The 19,002-nt window shown below is 36.1% G+C and overlaps 1 protein-coding gene across 5 annotated transcripts in view; it reads right to left on the bottom strand.

The window, feature by feature from the left end:
• Positions 1-19,002, bottom strand: part of MED6 (mediator complex subunit 6) — a 59,075-nt gene that overhangs the window by 37,930 nt on the left and 2,143 nt on the right. For all 5 annotated transcript variants that reach the window (XM_060140161.1, XM_060140170.1, XM_060140151.1 and 2 more), the window contains exons 2-8: positions 17,991-18,150; positions 16,832-16,923; positions 15,135-15,217; positions 14,720-14,828; positions 13,173-13,288; positions 3,514-3,541; positions 2,781-2,907 (exon numbers count right to left, since the gene is read on the bottom strand). In XM_060140161.1, coding sequence (XP_059996144.1) covers positions 2,781-2,907; positions 3,514-3,541; positions 13,173-13,288; positions 14,720-14,828; positions 15,135-15,217; positions 16,832-16,923; positions 17,991-18,150 — 715 coding nt within the window. The remainder of the gene's footprint in view (positions 1-2,780; positions 2,908-3,513; positions 3,542-13,172; positions 13,289-14,719; positions 14,829-15,134; positions 15,218-16,831; positions 16,924-17,990; positions 18,151-19,002) is intronic.

Below are 19,002 nucleotides of genomic sequence, written 5' to 3'. Positions count from 1 at the left end.
TATGTGTGTGTGTGTGTGGACATATGTGTATTCACTCATGTCACACACATATGTACATATCTATTTCTTTTTCTTTTTTTTTTTTGGCCACGCAGCATGCAAGATCTTAGTTCCCCAACCAGGGATAGAATCCATGCCCCCTGCAGTGGAAGCACAGAGTCTTAACCACTGGGCCACCAGAGAAGTCCCAGTATGTATCTATTTCTTAACTCTATCAGCTGACAAAGCCCAGAAGCCATGACACCCCAGTAACAAATGAACACACCTTGCACACACATCTTGATTTCCAAATATATTCTCCACCAGAAGGAACTAGGGGTCCTTAGAGAAATGGCTGACTCCAGGGTTGGAATGAGCCTGGGATATCTTATTGTGCCAAAACATAAAGAAAATCCTCAATGAATGACAAGGTCATGTCAAAAGGACCTAAGAATCAGCTTGAAACGGTTCCCATTGGCCCAATCTGGGACAATTTGAGCATCAATATAAATTAATGAGAGTAAAGAAATATAACTCGTTGAATAAGTAAGAATCCAAGAGTCTACAATGATATAAATAAATAAGCAGGGGGGGAAAGGAAAGCTCTTCTTTATAGCAGAAAGCCAACTAATAAACACAGAAGGAATGAAGGAATTAGAAAGAAAATCACCATTCGGCAACCATAATAGTAATAAATGATTTAGGCAAGAATTATCAGTGAATGCTACTGGAGGGTAAAAGTTCTGAGCAATAACAGGGTATTTACAGACCTCGAACTACTCCCCCCCCCAAAATACCTATAAATTAGAAAAAGAAAAATTCTAACTTTACAGTGGAGTAACCTGACAAACACTACCTTAACCAAGTGATCAAAGTTAACATCACCAGGAATGGGACAAGTTGACAGCACGCGCCTCCACGAGCATCTTTTCCATGGTATTCCTAACAAAAGTGTATTTTTGCAATTAATATGTTAATTCAGAGTAATAGATCCAATTGTTGAATCATTCTTGTAATCCTGGAATAAACAATGCTTGGAATGTGAAAAAAATGTTTTTAAGTGCATGAGGTGAATTTAATTATGAAAATATATCAAACAAACCCAAATTAAGAGACATTCAACAAAATAACTGGCCTAAACTCTTTAAATATCAAGTCATGAAAAACATGGAAGATTAAAGAACTGTTTCAGATTAAAGGAGACTAAAGAGCTACGACAACTAAATCTAATGCACAATTCAGGATATTCTTTTGCTGTAAATGACATTCTTGGCATCACTAGCAAGATCTGAATAAGACCTACAGATTAGATAATGGTATCATACTGGTTTAATTCTGATAATTTGACCAAGGCTATGTAAAAGAATGTCCTTGATTTTAGGAAATGCACACTAAAGTTCTTAGGGAAAATGGGCATCACGATTGCAACCGACTCTCAATCCAAAATAAAAGGTGTATATATGTGTGTATTATATGTGTATGTACACACACACACACACATACATAGAGAGAAGGAGAGAGAAACAGCAAATGACAACACGAGTTAGAGACAGGGAAAGAGAGACAGAGACTAAAGAATAAGACAAATATGGAAAACGTTAATATATGGGGAATTAGGGCAAAAGGTGTATATAGAGAAATTCTCTGTACTACTCTGACAACTCTTCTGTAAGCCTGAAATTATGTCAAAATAAAAAAACTAAAAAATCTTACACAATACAGAAAATCAGATACTTCATAAAAGTAAGAATCAAAGATGAGAAATTATTCAACCACTTAAAATAATGAAACACCACTTTTTTGCTACGTAATTGGCACTAAAAATGTAGGTGACAATACTCAGTTTCAGCGAGATTCTACAGAACTTGGTACTTTCATATTTTGCTGTTAGAGTAATAACAGGCCAAAAAAAAAAAAAGTACAGATTCTAATGATTCTATGGCTGGGACTCCATACTAAGGAGATAAATACTAAGTACTGAAAACTCATGATACACTACAGCCTTATTTAAATAATGTAATCACTACAGCCTTAATGCAAATTGTAACTTGGTAAAAACTTAAGTACAACACAGGGAGAGTTTAAGAAAACAGATATAATCACTCATAGGAATTATTCAGTTAACAAAGTATAGTCTATAAAAACTAAGTAAACATGGAATCGCACATACAACAGACATAATATGATAAAGTAAAATTGTATGAACAGAATAATTACAAACTATGGTTTTAAAAATATCTACACACAGGGACTTCCCTGGTGGTCCAGTGGTTAAGACTCCATGCTTCCATGCCACAACATTGTTATAGTATCTGTAGGGTGGTGATATTGCTTAATGAGGTTGTTTTCCTTTTCTTTACCTTTCAAACTGTTAGTAACCTTACTATTTTAATACTGAGGAATATGCAACTAATAATAGAAAATAAGCTTAGCTACTATTTTAACATTAATCCTTTGTGTTTACAAAATGCATCTGGAAATATTTCAGAGGGAAAATAAGGGGGAAAACGTCATGATAAACTAATTTATACAAATACCTTTATCTTATCTTTAAACATGTATCACAGTAAATATGTGAGGGAGGAAGCTGCTCAAGTCCAGTAGGGAAAAGGTTACAAAAGATACATTAAAAATATTCAGACTGAAAGCATGAGCATCCTTACATCCTTTCTCAAAGAACAAGCACATTCTATACAAATGATTGTGACAAAGAATTTTAAAGTTCAAAAGCCTGTCACAGTCATGAGGTAAAATGTGGACAAGAGGAGTCTTGCCAAGCGTCTCTCTCGTCCAATACTCACTGAAGTCTCATTCGTTTTTCAGGGGGGCCTTTAGTACCCACAGTCTGTTGAACGTTCTTTGTGGTCTCCTTCTCCTCAGATTTTACAGTTTCTGGTATAGGTTCTGCCTCTTTCTTTGTCTGATCCACTAGACATCAAAAGCAGGTATTTTTTGGAGGGGGAGGAGGGTGGAGGGATAAGACCAGTTTAGACAACAGTTAATGTGAATGGTTCAGACTCTCAAATTAATTTAGAACTACTTATCTCAAGTTCTAAATTTAGCTGTTTCATCAGGCAGATGTATAAGAACCAATTTACAAACAAAAAACCTGATAATACAAGCAAATTATGATACTAGACAAAAACACATGACATTTAAATAAGACATTATGCATAAAAAAGATACATAATTATTCTATGCCAGGTCAATGGACAGTCCAATACCTATTCTCAATGATGAAACAGAAGGCCTTTTTTCAAACTTTTGACAACCTAGAATCACCTCAGCTTCTCCACACACCCTCAATACCTGTTCATCCCACTCTAATGCATCTTTCAAATACTAATATCACTACCACAAAAGCACCACCTTTTGGCAATCAGCAGATCAAAGGTTAGGAGTAACAAACTGGCATTAGAGAGTCTAAAAGGACAAAATGATCATAATTCACCTCACATGTTATGATTGTTACTGAGTTAAACAGGCTGTTTGGTCTTATTTCAAGTTTGATAAGAATTATCAGATGAACCATACCTGGGACAGGCTTTTCTCCAGACTTTTGCTGTAATTAAAAAAAAAAAAAAAAAAAGTGGGGAAGAGGGGTGAAGGAAGAGGAAGAAGAAAACAGGGCAGGTTAGCAAAGCTTTTTGCTTCTTGATGTCATAATTTTCATTAAAATTACACCTGCATGCGAATTATATTATAAATGACTTCATCAAGAGAAACTACTATCCATGTACCATAAAAAAGTAAATTTATCATTTTCTACTTCTTATTCCTGTTCCAGAAAAGACACAAATCTAAAACTAGAACAAAAGAGTCAAACATAAAAAAACCCTTGAACATCAACAAAGCCCTTTGCCTCTGCACCGAGGCTATAATGCTTTATAAAAAGTTGCTAAGGAGAATCCAATGAGAGGGAATAATGGAGCCTTTCAAGACTCCAGAGGCTTATTTGCACAGGCGATATGAGCTATAAGTAAGTAGAATGAAATTTGGATGTCTGACTTTTAAAGTTGGCAGGTATGGAACGTAAAGAAAAAGAGGTATTTTTCTATGAATATAAGGTTTCTGTTGAGTGTACTATTAGAAATCAAACTGCAGGAAAAAATGATGGGGGCACTAGGAGTCAGGAACAAGGTCAGATCCTTCATTCTGCACAGCAATTCTTTTACTTCAGTGGGCCCTGTCATCTCCCTGTTCTCGCTACCCAAGTTAACTGCTTTAAAACACTTTCCTCCTCCTCTCCCTCCTTCTTCCTCCTCAAGGCTCACAACCTACCCCTCACCCTCAGCCAATAAGGGTGTCAATGTTCTCTCCCATCCATCTACCTCCAAACTTATTACACCTTTATATACAGACATATATACATAAAAAATACCTCTCTATACTTCTCTGTCATCTCAGAATAAAAGTGTTCTCTTTATTTTTATAAAGTTTAATGCCTCCATTTGTTTTCTGAATTTCTTTCTGAATTTACATGCCCTCCTTAAGCTTCTTATCTATTCCTATGACTAGCGACTACACAATTTTCTGATGTCACATGATCCAGATTCATGCTACAAACTGCCTACTAGCCCACTCCAACTACAAGTTCTGGGAACCATTACATTTAATAAGACCAAAACTGAGCTTCCCATTATTACCCATTGTACACAAAAGGTTAATATAGAAGGTCTGAGCTACTATCCTTAGAAGGGCCAGGCTGCGAGGTTGGCCTTTGGCTGGTATCTGGAAATTTGGATGTCAGGAGGGTTCCCACCATTTTGTAACTGATAATGGCAATTCATTATGCCTAGACTGTTCGTATAAAAAATGTTGTTTTTGCTGAATACCTGCCTTCCTTCAAAGAATGTGGAATTTTGGTATGTGCTAGATTGAAAGTACCTATCTGAAAAACCTCCCCCAAAATCGTGGGCACCAAGTCTCTAATGGACTTCCTTAGGCAGAAATATCACTTACATGTTGCTGCATTTTCACTGTTGAGGCAAGAGTGTACTCTGTATGACTCTTCATGGGAAGAAGAGAGTGTAAGGAAGCCTGCAGATGGATTCCTCCAGACTCCACTAATGCCTTTTTTCCTTATATCTGGCTGTATAGCCCTACTATGTCACTGTAATAAATCCTGTGAGTGCTTCAAGCAAATCTCCAAACATGGGGGTGGTCATGGGAATCCCCAACACAACAACATTATTACCTGTTTTATGAACATATTAGGACTTAAACATGTCTAAAGTAATTTGAGGGAACAAATAATTTTTCCTTACTTTAAAACAGGAGAGGATATAGATGGTGTAACACTGAGGAATGAGAAATCGAGAGGGGATATTCTTATACTGCTAGCACTGAACCACTTGAACTATACTGGACACTGGACCATATCCAGACATTGAAATAATGTCATTACCTAATTAGTGCACACTGTCTAATCTTTTCTAGTGAACACTGTCACACAAACTAGTAGGATGTGGTTTAAGATGGGAAAATAGAACAGAGGCGGCCTTTCTGACAAAATTTATCAGGTAACTTTGGAATAAACCTAACTGAAGCAATATCCTATGGTGTCCTAGCAGCTTCTGAAAACAGCACTGAAAAGACATTGATAATAAAAGGCACTGAAGGCCTGAACTCCTATCACATCAGTTTTGGTGTAACTTTCAGTAGTAACAAAAGTTAAAATATGGAAAAAGGAGCTTCAAGGAAAAATGCAGGACTTCTCCAATATTCTCTTGAGCACCCCCATAAAGGGGCAACATCCCTCAGATCCAGAAGTCCTAAGCTACAAATGCTTCTGGGAGACAAAATGGGTAAATAGGGGCTCACAGAAGGCTTCAAGGAGACCAAGAATCTATTTTCTTCTCCAGATCTGAGGAGAAATGCTGTGGGTTGGAGAAACAAAGAGATTATTAAAAGTCCTAGAGAACTTTGATTATTACAAGTTCTCCTGGGTCTGCTACATAGAGTTGACATACTCTCTCTCTTTGTGAGTTGGCTTTTGGCCCCTGGATGGTTAAAAGAAGGTGAGGTTCTGGAAAATGACAACTTAAGGGTGACTATGGCTAAACCTTTACAAGAAAAATGTTAAAAACTCATGGAAGCAGGTAGTCTGCAACCTGCTTAAAATAATTGGGAGGAAATAGGGGAAGAAGAGAGAAAACAAGATTGGCCACGCCTGATAACTGTTGAAGCAGGATAATATCAATAGGTACATGGGGGCTTCATTTTTTATTATTCCCTCTATTTTTATATGCGTTTCTAAATTTCCATAACTTTCTACAAAGTGAAGTTTTTTTGTTTTAAGATTCAAGAGAGTCTTTGAGCTTTCTACAGTGTCCAGCCTAGCTCACCAGGATAGAACAGTACATGGAATTCAAGTCAGGACCCCTAGCCAGAGAAAAAGGAACTGTCAGTCAGCTGGAGTACCACAGAACCCAAACACAGTAGTAAGCTACTGAATGTTCTGGAGGTTGGCTAATGAAAATAGAACCCCTAACAACTATATTTACCCCAAATCTGTTTCTTTTCCTATATTCTGAATTTGGGTTCAACACCAAGTTGATTCTAATCCTAGGCCTGAAACCTCAGAATCATCCATAATGCCAATCTCTCCATATCCAACCACCAAAGTTAGGCAATGCTAAATCTGAAATATACCTTGAATCTGTTTCCTCTCTATCTATGGCCACAGAATTAATTCAGGCTTTCCATAATCTAACTTCCTTGACTCCAAACATCACATTTTTTTAAACATCTTTATTGGAGTATAATTGCTTTACAATGGTGTGTTAGTTTCTGCTTTATAACAAAGTGAATCAGTTATACACATACATATATGCCCATATCTCTTCCCTCTTGCCTCTCCCTCCCTCCCTCCCACCCTCCCTATCCCGCCCCTCCAGGCGGTCACAAAGCACCGAGCTGATCTCCCTGTGCCATGCAGCTGCTTCCCACTAGCTCTCTACCTTACGTTTGGTAGTGTATATATGTCCATGCCACTCTCACTTTGTCCCAGCTTACCCTTCCCTCTCCCCGTGTCCTCAAGTCCATTCTCTAGTAGGTCTGCGTCTTTATTCCCGACTTGACCCTAGGTTCTTCATGACCATTTTTTTGTTTTGTTTTTTAGATTCCATATATATGTGTTAGCATACGGTATTTGTTTTTCTCTTTCTGACTTACTTCATTCTGTATGACAGACTCTAGGTCCATCCACCTCACTACAAATAACTCAGTTTCATTTCTTTTTATGGCTGAGTAATATTCCACTGTATATATGTGCCACATATTCTTTATCTGTTCATCTGTCAATGGACACTTAGGTTGTTTCCAAGTCCTGGCTATTGTAAATAGAACTGCAATGAATATTGTGGTACATGACACATTTTCCTATGCATCTTCTATACCATGAATGGTTATCTTCCTAAAACAAACAAATAACTACATTATTTCGTTGCAACTGTTTTTAAACACTTAATGGGTCCCTACTACCATCATCAATAATTCACAGCTAGTCAGTGCTGAGGGTCAAGAAGATGAGGTAGAGGATATCTAAGTTTACTTCAAGAGAGGGTGTATTTGAAAAAGAATGTACAAAAATTACCACTGCTTTCATTTGCCTTTAGTGATGATAGTTATTGTTTTAATATTTCAAATAACATTTAATGTACCTGGAAACATATGTTTACAGGAGTGGTACCAGGTTATGGGTTTAAAATAGTGAATAAACACACTGGACCACAGAACGAACCAAAACTCCTTTGCCGAGCATATACGATTCTTCTCAATATGACCTTAATAGAAACTTTAAGTCTCATATTTCAGTACTCCTCCCTTCACAAACACATAAGAGTAATAAAACTTCAGAGTATTTTCTGGTTCCTTTCTTTTTTTTTTTACAGGTACACTGAGGTATAACTGATACATGAAAAATACCTGCACATATCTGATATACACAATTTGATGAGTTTGGACATATACATACACCTGTGATACCATCACCACAATCAAGGTAATAAACATATCCATCACCTCCAAAAGATTTCTTCTGCTCCTTTAGTTTGGGGTTTGTGTGTGTGTGTGTGTGTGTGTTAAGGACACTCCATATGAGATCCACCCTCTTACCAAGTTTTTAAGTGCACAACACCATATTGTTAACTGTAAGCAGTATGTTGTACAGCAGATCTCTACAACTTATTCATCTTATATAACTGTAATTTTACAGCCTTTTTAGAACTCCCTATTTTCCCCTTCTTCCATCCTCTGGCAACCACTATAATATTTTCTGTATCTGACTATTTTAGATACCTCATGTAAGTGAAATCATATAATATTCATCCTTCTGTGACTGACTTATCTCAATTAGCACAATATCTTCCAAATTCTTCCATGACACTACAAATGGTAAAATTTCCTTCTTTTTTAAGGCTGAATAATATTAAACTATATGTATATCCCATAGTTTCTTTATCCATTCATCTGTTGATGGACATTAGGGCTATTTCCATACCTTGGCTATTGTGGATAATGCTAAATATTCACAAAACTAATAAATGTGGGAATACAGATAGCTCAGGTTTCAAACTATATTACAAAGCTACAGTAATCAAAACAGTATGGTATTGGGATAAAAACAGACATAAATCAATGGAACAAAATAGAGAGTCCAGAAATAAACCCATGCATATATGGTCAATTAATTTACACCACACAAAAAAATTAACTAAAAATGGATTTAAGACTGGAATGTAAGATCTGAAACCATAAAACTCCCCGAAGAAAACATAGGCAGTAAGCTCCTTGACATCAGTCTTGGTGATGAGTTTTTGGGTTTGACATGAAAAGCAAATGCACCAAAAGCAAAAATAAACAAGTGAGACTACAGCAAACCAAAAAGCTTCTGCACAGCAAAGTAAATCATCAACAAAATGAAAAGGCAACCTACAAAATGGAAGGAAATATTTGCAAATCGCATATCTGATAAGAAGTTAATATCCAAAATATATAAAGAACTCATATATCTCAACAGTGAAAAAACAAACAATTCAATTAAAAAATGGGCAGAGGACCTGAATAGATATTTTTCCAAAGAAGACATACAGATGACCAACAGGTACATGAAAAGGTGCTCAACATCACTAATCATCAGGGAAATCCATATCAAAACCACAATGAGATATCACTTCACAGTTGTTATAATGGTTACCATTGAAAAGACAAGAAGTAACAAGTGTTGGTGAGGGTGTAAAAAAAAGGGAACACTTGTGTACTGTTAGTGGCAATAGCCAAATTGGTGCAGCCAATATGGAAAACAGTACAGAGGTTCCCCCAAAAATTAAAAGCAGAAATACCATATGATCCAGCAATCCCACTTTTGGGTATATATTTGAAGGGAATGAATACAAGATCTCGAATGGACACCTGCATTCCCACATTCACTGTGGCATTATCCACAATAGCCAAGGTATGGAAACAACCTACATGTCTGTCAACAGAATGGGTAAAGAAGATGTGAGATATATATATGTTTGTGTGAGAGAGAGACATATGTGATACACACACACACACGCGCGCGCGTGCGCACACATATACAGGAATATTGTTTAGCCATGAGAAAGAAGGATATCCTGCCATTTGTGAGAGCATGAACCTGGAGAGCATTATACTAAGTGGAGTCAGACAGGCAAATATGATATATCACATCACTTATATATGGAATCTAAAATGTTCAAACTCCTACAGAGGGTACAGCGGTGCCTGCCAGCGGCTGAGGGGGTGGGGGAAATGGGGAGATGTTGGTGAAAGGTATAAGATGAAATAAGTTCTGGAAATCTAATACACAACATGGTGATTATAGTTAGTAACACTGTATTATATATTTGAAAGTTGCTAAGAGAGTAAAACTTAAATGAACTCACCATAAAAAAGAACAGTAGTTATGTGACATGACAGAGATGTTCGCTAATGCTATGGCGGTAATCATTTTGCAGTATATAAGTGTATCAAATCAACAGGTTGTACACCTTAAACTTACACAATGTTATTACACCAATTATATCTCAATAAAGCTGATAACAAAAAGTTTATCCCTAAGTATGTTTTTGATGCTATTATAAGTGGGATTTTCTTGATATCCTTTACTGATAGTTGTTAGTATACAGAAGTGCAACTGATTTTTGTGTGTTGATTTTGTATCCTGCAATTTCACTGAATTCATGTATTAGTTATAACAGTTTTTTAATGGAGTCTTTAGGGTTTTCTATGTATAAGATCATGTCATCTGCAAACAGACAATTTTACTTCTTTTCCCATTTGGATCCCTTTTACTGCCTAATTTCTCTGGCTAGGTCTCCCAGCACTATGCTGAATAGAAGTGTGGAGGGTGGATATCCTTGTCTTGTTCCTGATCTTAGAGAAAAAGCTTTGTTCTTCACCACTGAATATGATAGCCGTTTGTTTGTTATACATGGCTTTTATGATGTTGAGGTACATTCCTTTTATACCTAGTTTGTTGTTTTTACCATAAAAAGGGTTTGTTATACATGGCTTTTATGATGTTGAGGTACATTCCTTTTATACCTAGTTTGTTGTTTTTACCATAAAAAGGGTTTGTTATACATGGCTTTTATGATGTTGAGGTACATTCCTTTTATACCTAGTTTGTTGTTTTTACCATAAAAAGATGTTGAATTTTCCCAAATGCTTTTTCTGCATCTATTGAGATGATCATGTGATTTTTATCCTTCATCCTGATAATGTAGTGTATCATACTGATTGATTTTAGTATGTCGAACCATCTCTGCACCCCAGGGATAAATCCCACTTGATCATGATATATGATCCTCTTAATGGGCTACTGCATTTGATTTGCTAGTATTTCATTGAGAATTTTTGCATCTATTTTTATTGGACTGTAGTTTTCTTGTCTTGTAGTGTCTTTTGGTCGTTGGTATCAGAGTAATGCTGGCCTCATAAAATGAATTTGGAAGTGTTCCCTCCTCTTTAATTTTTTGAAAGAGTTTGAGAAGGATTGGTGTTAATTCTCTTTAAATGTTTGGTAGAATTCATCCATGAAGTCATCTGTTCCTAGACATTTCTTTGGGAGGTTTGTGATTACTGATTCAGTCTCCTTATTCATTATTGGTCTGTTCAGATTTTCTATTTCTTCATGACTCAGTCTTGGTAGGTCATATGTTCTAGGAATTTCTTATAGGTTACCCAATTTCTTGGCATATAAACTGTTTATAGTAGTCTCTTACGATCATTTTACTTCTGTGGCATCAGTAGTAACGTCTCTTCAACTTCTAATTTTATTTATTTGAGTCTCCTCTCTTTGTTAGTCTAGCTAAAAGTTGGTCAATTTCGTTTATCTTTTCAAAACACCAACCCTTAGTTTCCTTGCTTTTTTGTTGTTGTTTTTATTGAAGTATAGTTGATTTAAAATGTTGTGTTAGTTTCTGGTGTATCACTGATTCTTTTCTATTGTTTTTCTAGTCTCTATTTCATAATTTTTAATCTTTGTAATTTCTTTTCTTCTGCTAACTTATAAGTGGAAATTAAACAAAACACTCCTGAACAACCAGTAGGCCAAAGAAGGAATCAAAAGGGAAATCAGAAATTATCTGGAGAGAAATTAAAATGAAACTACATCATACCAAAACTTATGGGATGCAGAAAAAGAAGTACTAAGAGGGAAGTTTATAGCAATAAATCCTACATTAAAAAGGAAAGATCGCAAACAACCTAACTTTACACCTCAAGAAACTAGACAAAGAACAAACTGAGGGATTTTCTTGGTTTCTGAGTATGTGTTCATTGATCATCTTTCATGTTTTTGGTTTTGCATTTTCTGTTCTCATTTTCTAGATCAGCACTGCCCAAAATATAATGTGAGCCACAAATACAAGCTATATATGTAATTTAAATTTTTCTAGTAGTCACATTTTCAGAAAGAAACAGATCAATTTTATTATTTTTAACCAAACGTATCTAAAAGAGTATCACTGACATATAATCAATATTTTTAACTATTAATGAAATATTTTATAAATTTTTTGTACTAAGTGCTTGAACCCAGTATGTATTTCACACATAACACAACTCAGTTTGGACTAGCTGTGTTTCAAATGCACAATAGTCACATGTGCCTAGGGGCTACTGTACTGTGCAGTTCTAGGTGTTCTGCCACGAATGGCCAACCACACCTAACCTCTTACACTCTGTAGTCACTACTCGTCATCTTACACAGAGCTATAATTCATTTATTTATTTATTCAACAGACATTGTTTCATCTTCATGCGCAATTCATGAGATTTCTCTAAACTGGCTTTTTGGTCCTGAGTTCCAACTGTGGCCTCTGCTCCCTTCACCACCACGTCACCATTCCAACAGTACACCTCATCCAGTAGAGTCAGGGAAGGGGGAAGGAAAGGCCTATTCTAAAGTCATCTCAGGGTGTGAAAAATCTCAGTCTAAAACAACCCTTGAAAATCTCTTAAATAGGCCCTCCACAGGAAAAACATGACCTTGTGTGTACACAGCCCTGTAAAGATAAGTAAGAGCTGAGGCAAACCATAAGAATAACATGTTCACATATTCCATCTCACACTTACTTCTCTGCAAAAGCTCATTTAGTACCACAGTACGTGGACCTGCTATTGCTGTTGGAATGCCCAAGACAACATAATGGAATTCATATAGCTCCAATGTATGTTATAAGTCTATTTATTATTACTCCTGCCTCCTCCATTTATCATGCCAAACCCTCCACATCAAATGCACTATTCTTTTTATTACAAAGTTTTTATTATTCTATCATTTAAGGACTTAAATACCCTCTACATCAGGGTGGAAGGCAGCACGTACAGTAAAAACAGCATGAGTTTCAAATTCTAGTTTTGTTACCATCTATGACACTTTCAGCAACCTTCTGAATGAGAATATTATTATATTCAGTCCTCACAGTTTACGAAGATTCAATAAGGAATTAAACTTAAGTGCACGGAACAGTACTAATTCCATTCCCTTTACCACCTCCTCCATTAAGTCCTTGAAAAACCTTTCTTTGATTCAGAGATCATTTTTTTAACTAACAAGGAAAATCAGTATTTTTAGGTCACATCTGAAACAGTCCTCAATTAAAAATAAATATGCCAGGAAAAAGTGTTGAATCAAAATTAACCACACGCATTCTCATTACCTGCACAAATCTGGGTGGAAATTTTTGTCTAAGGTCTAGGAGTAAAGCATCCACACGCTGTCTCTGGAAAATAGAGCTCGGTTCTTCTTTCCTTTTGACTTTAGGTTTGACTTTATCTATTAAAATATAAGGTCCAAATCAAAACATTGTCTAAACTACTTTGGTGCCTTATTATTTCACAAATCTTTGTCTGCCATGAATATATTCAAATTTTATTATTTTTAATGGCTGCTATTCCAAAGATAATCCCCCCAAATACGTTAAACATAGCATATACAGAGAAGCATTCAAACTCTCCCTCTGAAATGAGGTTAAAATTCTAACATTTAAAAAGCTGATATATCTTTTAAAGACATTTCGGTTTTAGCATGTAAACATGGATAAACATCGTTCTTATGTTTCCATAATTACTTAATTATGGAAAACTTTAAGGCTAAATTTTCCATAATTACCTAAGTCACATTCAGATTATTGGTTTGAAATTATCTTGTGTATATTTTAAGTGTATTAAACAGACTTTTCCCGCAAAACCTAATAGGTACAAATGGAAAATGCAACTTTCATAAACTCAAGTAACCATACTCAATTATGAAGACTATAATCCACTGAAAAAAACAGGACAAACCAAACAACAGAAGATCATAAAGACAAGAGAGAAAAGAACTTGCAAGAAAAATTATGAAGCTAATCACGTGTGGGATTTTCCCTGGGAGGGGAGTGTGCTGGTGGACTGTCTATAAAGATAGGGTTCCAGTTAAGTTTTACTCCAAACATTTCATTAGGGTAGGGGCAAAGAGCTCTTGGGAGAAGTTTATTCAACTGATGCAAACTTTCCTAAGTCAAATGTTGTCGCCGGGACCTACTATTACGAATAAATATAACTGTATCTCAAAGACCATTCATTCCACGGGTCTGAATTTTATTTAAAGGCTACCTTTTCCATAGTAATTCATTCTAAGTTTCTATTTCTCTAGAAAGAAATGCAGAATATAGGTATACTGCTATAGATACATTTCTAGAAGTACTTTTATTAGTAAAATATGGTACAGAACAAGTAGCAGATTAGCAGCTATGGCAACTAGAGGACCTGGCATCACGACAGGCGGTAACATAGAAAGATCAGAAAACAGACTGTTCATCTGGAGATAGGGCTTTAAGAGCATCTCCCCTATTTCAAAAACTTGGAAGACTTGGGTTCCAGATTTCAAGATGACTCAACAGTTTGGTAAGCAGGAAATATCATCATTACTCATTCCTCATCACTGATTTCCCCTACATGTCCTAAATATTTTAAAACCTTGTATCAACTTATCAAAGATTATCATGTACCAAAGAGATTAAAATTTGTACCTGTTCCTATGGGAATGCTATTATTACCACATCTAGTTACATGAATCATAGCTCTGACAATGTCATCATCCTATGAAACCTTCCCACAGAGAAGTAAAACACAGCTAGAAATCATCAATAGCCATCTTCCGAAAGAAAGCAGCTTCATTCTCTGAGTAACAAAAAGTGTTTTAGGAGGGTCTCGGTGTCCCACCTACCTTGCTCTTCGTGATCTTTGAAGTGCCACCAATACCCTTTGGAAGGATGATATCGACAGTATGACATAGCTTCATCAAAAGCTGACTGAATGCCATGTACCACAGTAAGCTTAGAAAAAGAAAACAAATTCTGAATTTCTCATCAATCATCCAAAATTTACAAAGTGAACACAAAATATTACATAGGCAAAGACAGTAAATCTTCTGCTTTTCAGAACCTGAATCACTATGTATCTAGGGGTGGTATATACTTTGAACATGGAGTTGGCCCACAGGAACCAATGCTTAAGATATTCTAATAGTCAACACTTTATACCAACGTACACAAGGGAGAAGAGTTCCTGTTTAATTCTCGGTAGCAAGGTAGTTCGGTTAGAAGTTTTCTTTAATGTTTAAAGTATGTAAAGACACTCACCACTCTAGAGTTTATAACTGATCCCAAGTCTGGTGCCTGATAGATCACTCCGGCAATAATATAGTAATCAGCCAGTGGGATAACTAAAGCAGCGAGGAAAAAAAATGTTTATCAATATAGCTATGCACACAAACTGCTAAATATATTTCCATAAAAAGAACAACTAAAGTTTAACATTTTCCCACACTAAAGCTTAAGGTAGGGTTTGGCAATTCCTGTTTTTGTAAATAAAGTTATATAGGAAAATAACCACACTCATTCATTTGCGTTATTATCTAAGGCTGCTATGGCACTAGTTGAATAGTTGTCTCAGAGACCATGAGGCTCCAAAGCCTAAAATATTTAGTCTCTGGACCGTAACAGAAAAAGTTTGCTAAAAAAAACGTTTGCCCTAGGAGCAGTGCTTCTTAAACTTTAACGTGCTTTTGAATCACCTGAGTATCTTGTTAAAATCAGATTCTTACTCAGTAGGGACGATGCATTTCTAACAAGTTCCTAAGTGATCCGATGCTGCTGTCAGTCAACCACACTTTGGGGAATAAGACCTTAGAGCAAGAGAGATTTAGGGCCCAGGATGAAGATACCAGACACACTGAACTTGCCTCTGTGCCCCAGTCCGAGGTCCTACGGAATAAAACAGCGGCTAGTGAGGCTGGTGCCATCTTCTGTCGCTTCTGTACCTGGAACCCTTCCATCATGGAACTCTTGTCCCCAGCCTTGTCTTTGTTCTAAGTTTCTCTGGGAAGGGACTCTAGATCTTTGACTTTTTTTTTTTTAATTAATTTATCTTTATTTATTTATTTTTGGCTGTGTTTGGTCTTTGTTGCAGTGTGCGGGCTTCTCATTGTGGTGGCTTCTCTTGTTGCGCAGCATGGGCTCTAGGTGCTCGGGCTTCGGTAGTCGTGCCTCACGGGCTCTAGAGCGCAGGCTCTGTAGTTGTGGCACACAGGCTTAGTTGCTCTGCGGCATGTGGGATCTTCCCGGACCAGGGCTCGAACCCATGTCCCCTGCACTGGCAGGCGGATTCTTAACCACTGCGCCACCAGGGAAGTCCTAGATCTTTGACTTTGAAAGTAAATTTGGATTCTTGACTCTGGAACCACAACTTCAGTAGCAAGTCATTCTCTGGAATCAATACTAGGGTGAAGGTTATTCTCAAAGGTCTTGATGAGAGTATCTAATTTAAGAGATGTAGCTGGTCATCTCTGGAATAGGTGACTAGCTCTTTGATTGAAAATCAAGTCTGAATTCTATACTTTTCAGTATGATTTCTAAAGCAAGTTTTTGTCTGGTAATTTTGATTGAATGTATCAATGAGGATTTTCCATTGATCTTTTATGAATTTGGTGTAACTGCATCTGCCAAGAATTAAACCTGATTTCCTTCTGAGAGACTAGAATTTGACAGGCAGAGGACGTCTACATGATCAGCCCTCAATAAAAATTCTGGACTCAGAGTCTCAAACGGTCTTCCCTGAGCTCTGAGCAGACATAGTACACACTGCATTTCACTACTAGAGGGAAGGTGCACTTGGTGTGGCCCCTCACAGAAGGGAAAGCATAGGAAGCCTACACATGGATTCCTACAAATCCCTAAAACAGAACCCAATCCACAAAAATAAGAACATATATAGCTCAGGAGTAAATAAATCATGGTATTTTAAGAAGAAAATAATGCCTAAAGTTTACATATTTTACCTTGAGTAGGGGACTGCCGCTGTTGCTTTCGAATGATAAAAAGAATGGGCTCTTGGGCATGTAAAAGGATGTATTCCACTCCAACCATCTGACTGAAAACAGGACACAGACACTCAGAGATCTATGAATGCCCTACAAACAATTCTCTAGAACATTCAAATTATCACATAAAAGTATAGCAACATTGTAAACAGGATAAAACTGCCTATGTTTGATATGAAAAATTGGCTGTTCAATAAAACTGGCTATTTTTCCCAGGTAGGTGGGGCTCAAATAAAGTAAGATTTCGTTTTTAAACAACAACAAAATTTCTCTACAAAAATTCATGATGAACTTAAATCGGAGTATTTTCAGTCATGAGAGTACAATGAACCTACATTTCAAAAAAGGCAACCAAAATACCAGGATGCTTCCTGACCAAGGAGATCTATAAATATATATAAAATATTAAAATATACATGAACACTATACCTGTCTTAATATAGATCACTACTATATATTGTACCCAACCAGAAAACATCAAAAACCTTATCCTCACCCCCAACATATTTTTTCCTGACATACTATGTTTAAAAGCAACACCAAGGTATCTCAGTAAATGTAAATATTTACCTCAAAACAAAAGCTATTTAAAATACCAGAAATTTAATTTCTTAGAACCCCTGCTCTCCATGTTTAGCTGACAGATGAAAAACTTCATTACACAGTTGTTTCAGAAACTTTTATAATAGTAATGAATTATTTAGCATCCCAAGTCTGAAGAATCTTGCTAAATTTGGCTAAAATTTTATTTGTCAAACAAAGAAAAATCTACTATAAACTCGACTATGGTTTAAGACATCAAATTACATGTAGAGGAGACAACATATATAGTTACCTGGTTAAGGTAACAGTTGCATTGCGGAAATCAATGAGATTTACATCTAAACCTCATAGTTGCATTTTAACTAGACAGTAATATGTGCAGTTATAAAGAAAAGACTTCCCAGGTTACAAGTGACTACTAATAATTCCTTTGCATGTCAAATCTGCACAAACCCAAACAAAACTCCGGTTCTTCCAACACTTCTACTCTGTACTTCATGATTCACAGCTTGAAAGAACTATTCATTACAAAATCTGCAGTTGGCAAAAATGCTACCTTCTTATAATAACTTACTTTAAGTGTTCTAATGTTAGCCTCTGCATTTTGACCACTTCATTATTACATGTCCTGTCATAAAAAGGATTACTTCTTTCTGAAAAGTAATCCAGGACACTTCCACTGTTCAAAATAGGGATCCAGGAACTGTCAACCCAAGAGATTCCCAGCAGATTATCTATAGAAAAGAAACAAAATGATAAAGGATGAGAAAAGAGAAAAAAATCCAATCCAACAAACATTTATTATGCATATAATGTAGGAGGCACTATGAATATAAGGATGACGTGGATCCTAACCTACATACCCTCACAGTCCCGCAGAAGAGCTAAGTATGCAAGAAAGCAATGACAACACAAGATCCATAATAAAGGTATGAATAAATGTGTTATGAGAGCACAGTGGAGCAAGCAGAATACCTTACCTGAGGGAACAGGAATGGTTTTTCATGGGATGAGGAGGAGGTGGGTTTTAGCACTATATGTTAAAGAATAAATAGAGGCTCACCATGGAGAAAAGAGAGGCAAAGTAATTCCAAGCAGAGGTAATGCATATACAAAGGTAGGGAAATATAAAAGAATATTATATGTTTAATTGGGAGATTCTGATTGACATATATACACTAATATGTATAAAATAGATAACTAATGAGCCTGCTGTGTAAAAAATAAATAAAATTCAAAGATTCAATAAATAAATAAAAGTACATTATATGTTTAAAGAATAACTCAATTAGGTGAAGAAGTTATAGGATTTGAAATCTAGAGAGGTGTTTCAAAATATCGGAAATCCTGAGTTTTTATAATGTTGGCAACTAATTCAAAAATTTTCAAACAATAGGTGTGCCAAAGAAAACACATCCATCGCCACTAATGGGAGATCTTCCAATTAAAGAGACAGAAATAAGTTAGGAATCTATTATTATAGATGAGATAATAATTATGTAAAAGGGGCAAATGAAAAGTAGAATGCCCTTAATTATAGCCATACAATTTCACATTTTAAAGAATTAAACTTTAAATTTTTCAAA

This window comes from Lagenorhynchus albirostris, chromosome 1 (assembly GCF_949774975.1).
Source record: "Lagenorhynchus albirostris chromosome 1, mLagAlb1.1, whole genome shotgun sequence".
Taxonomy (NCBI): Eukaryota; Metazoa; Chordata; class Mammalia; order Artiodactyla; family Delphinidae; genus Lagenorhynchus; species Lagenorhynchus albirostris.
This window is presented reverse-complemented; position numbering and strand designations above follow the sequence as displayed.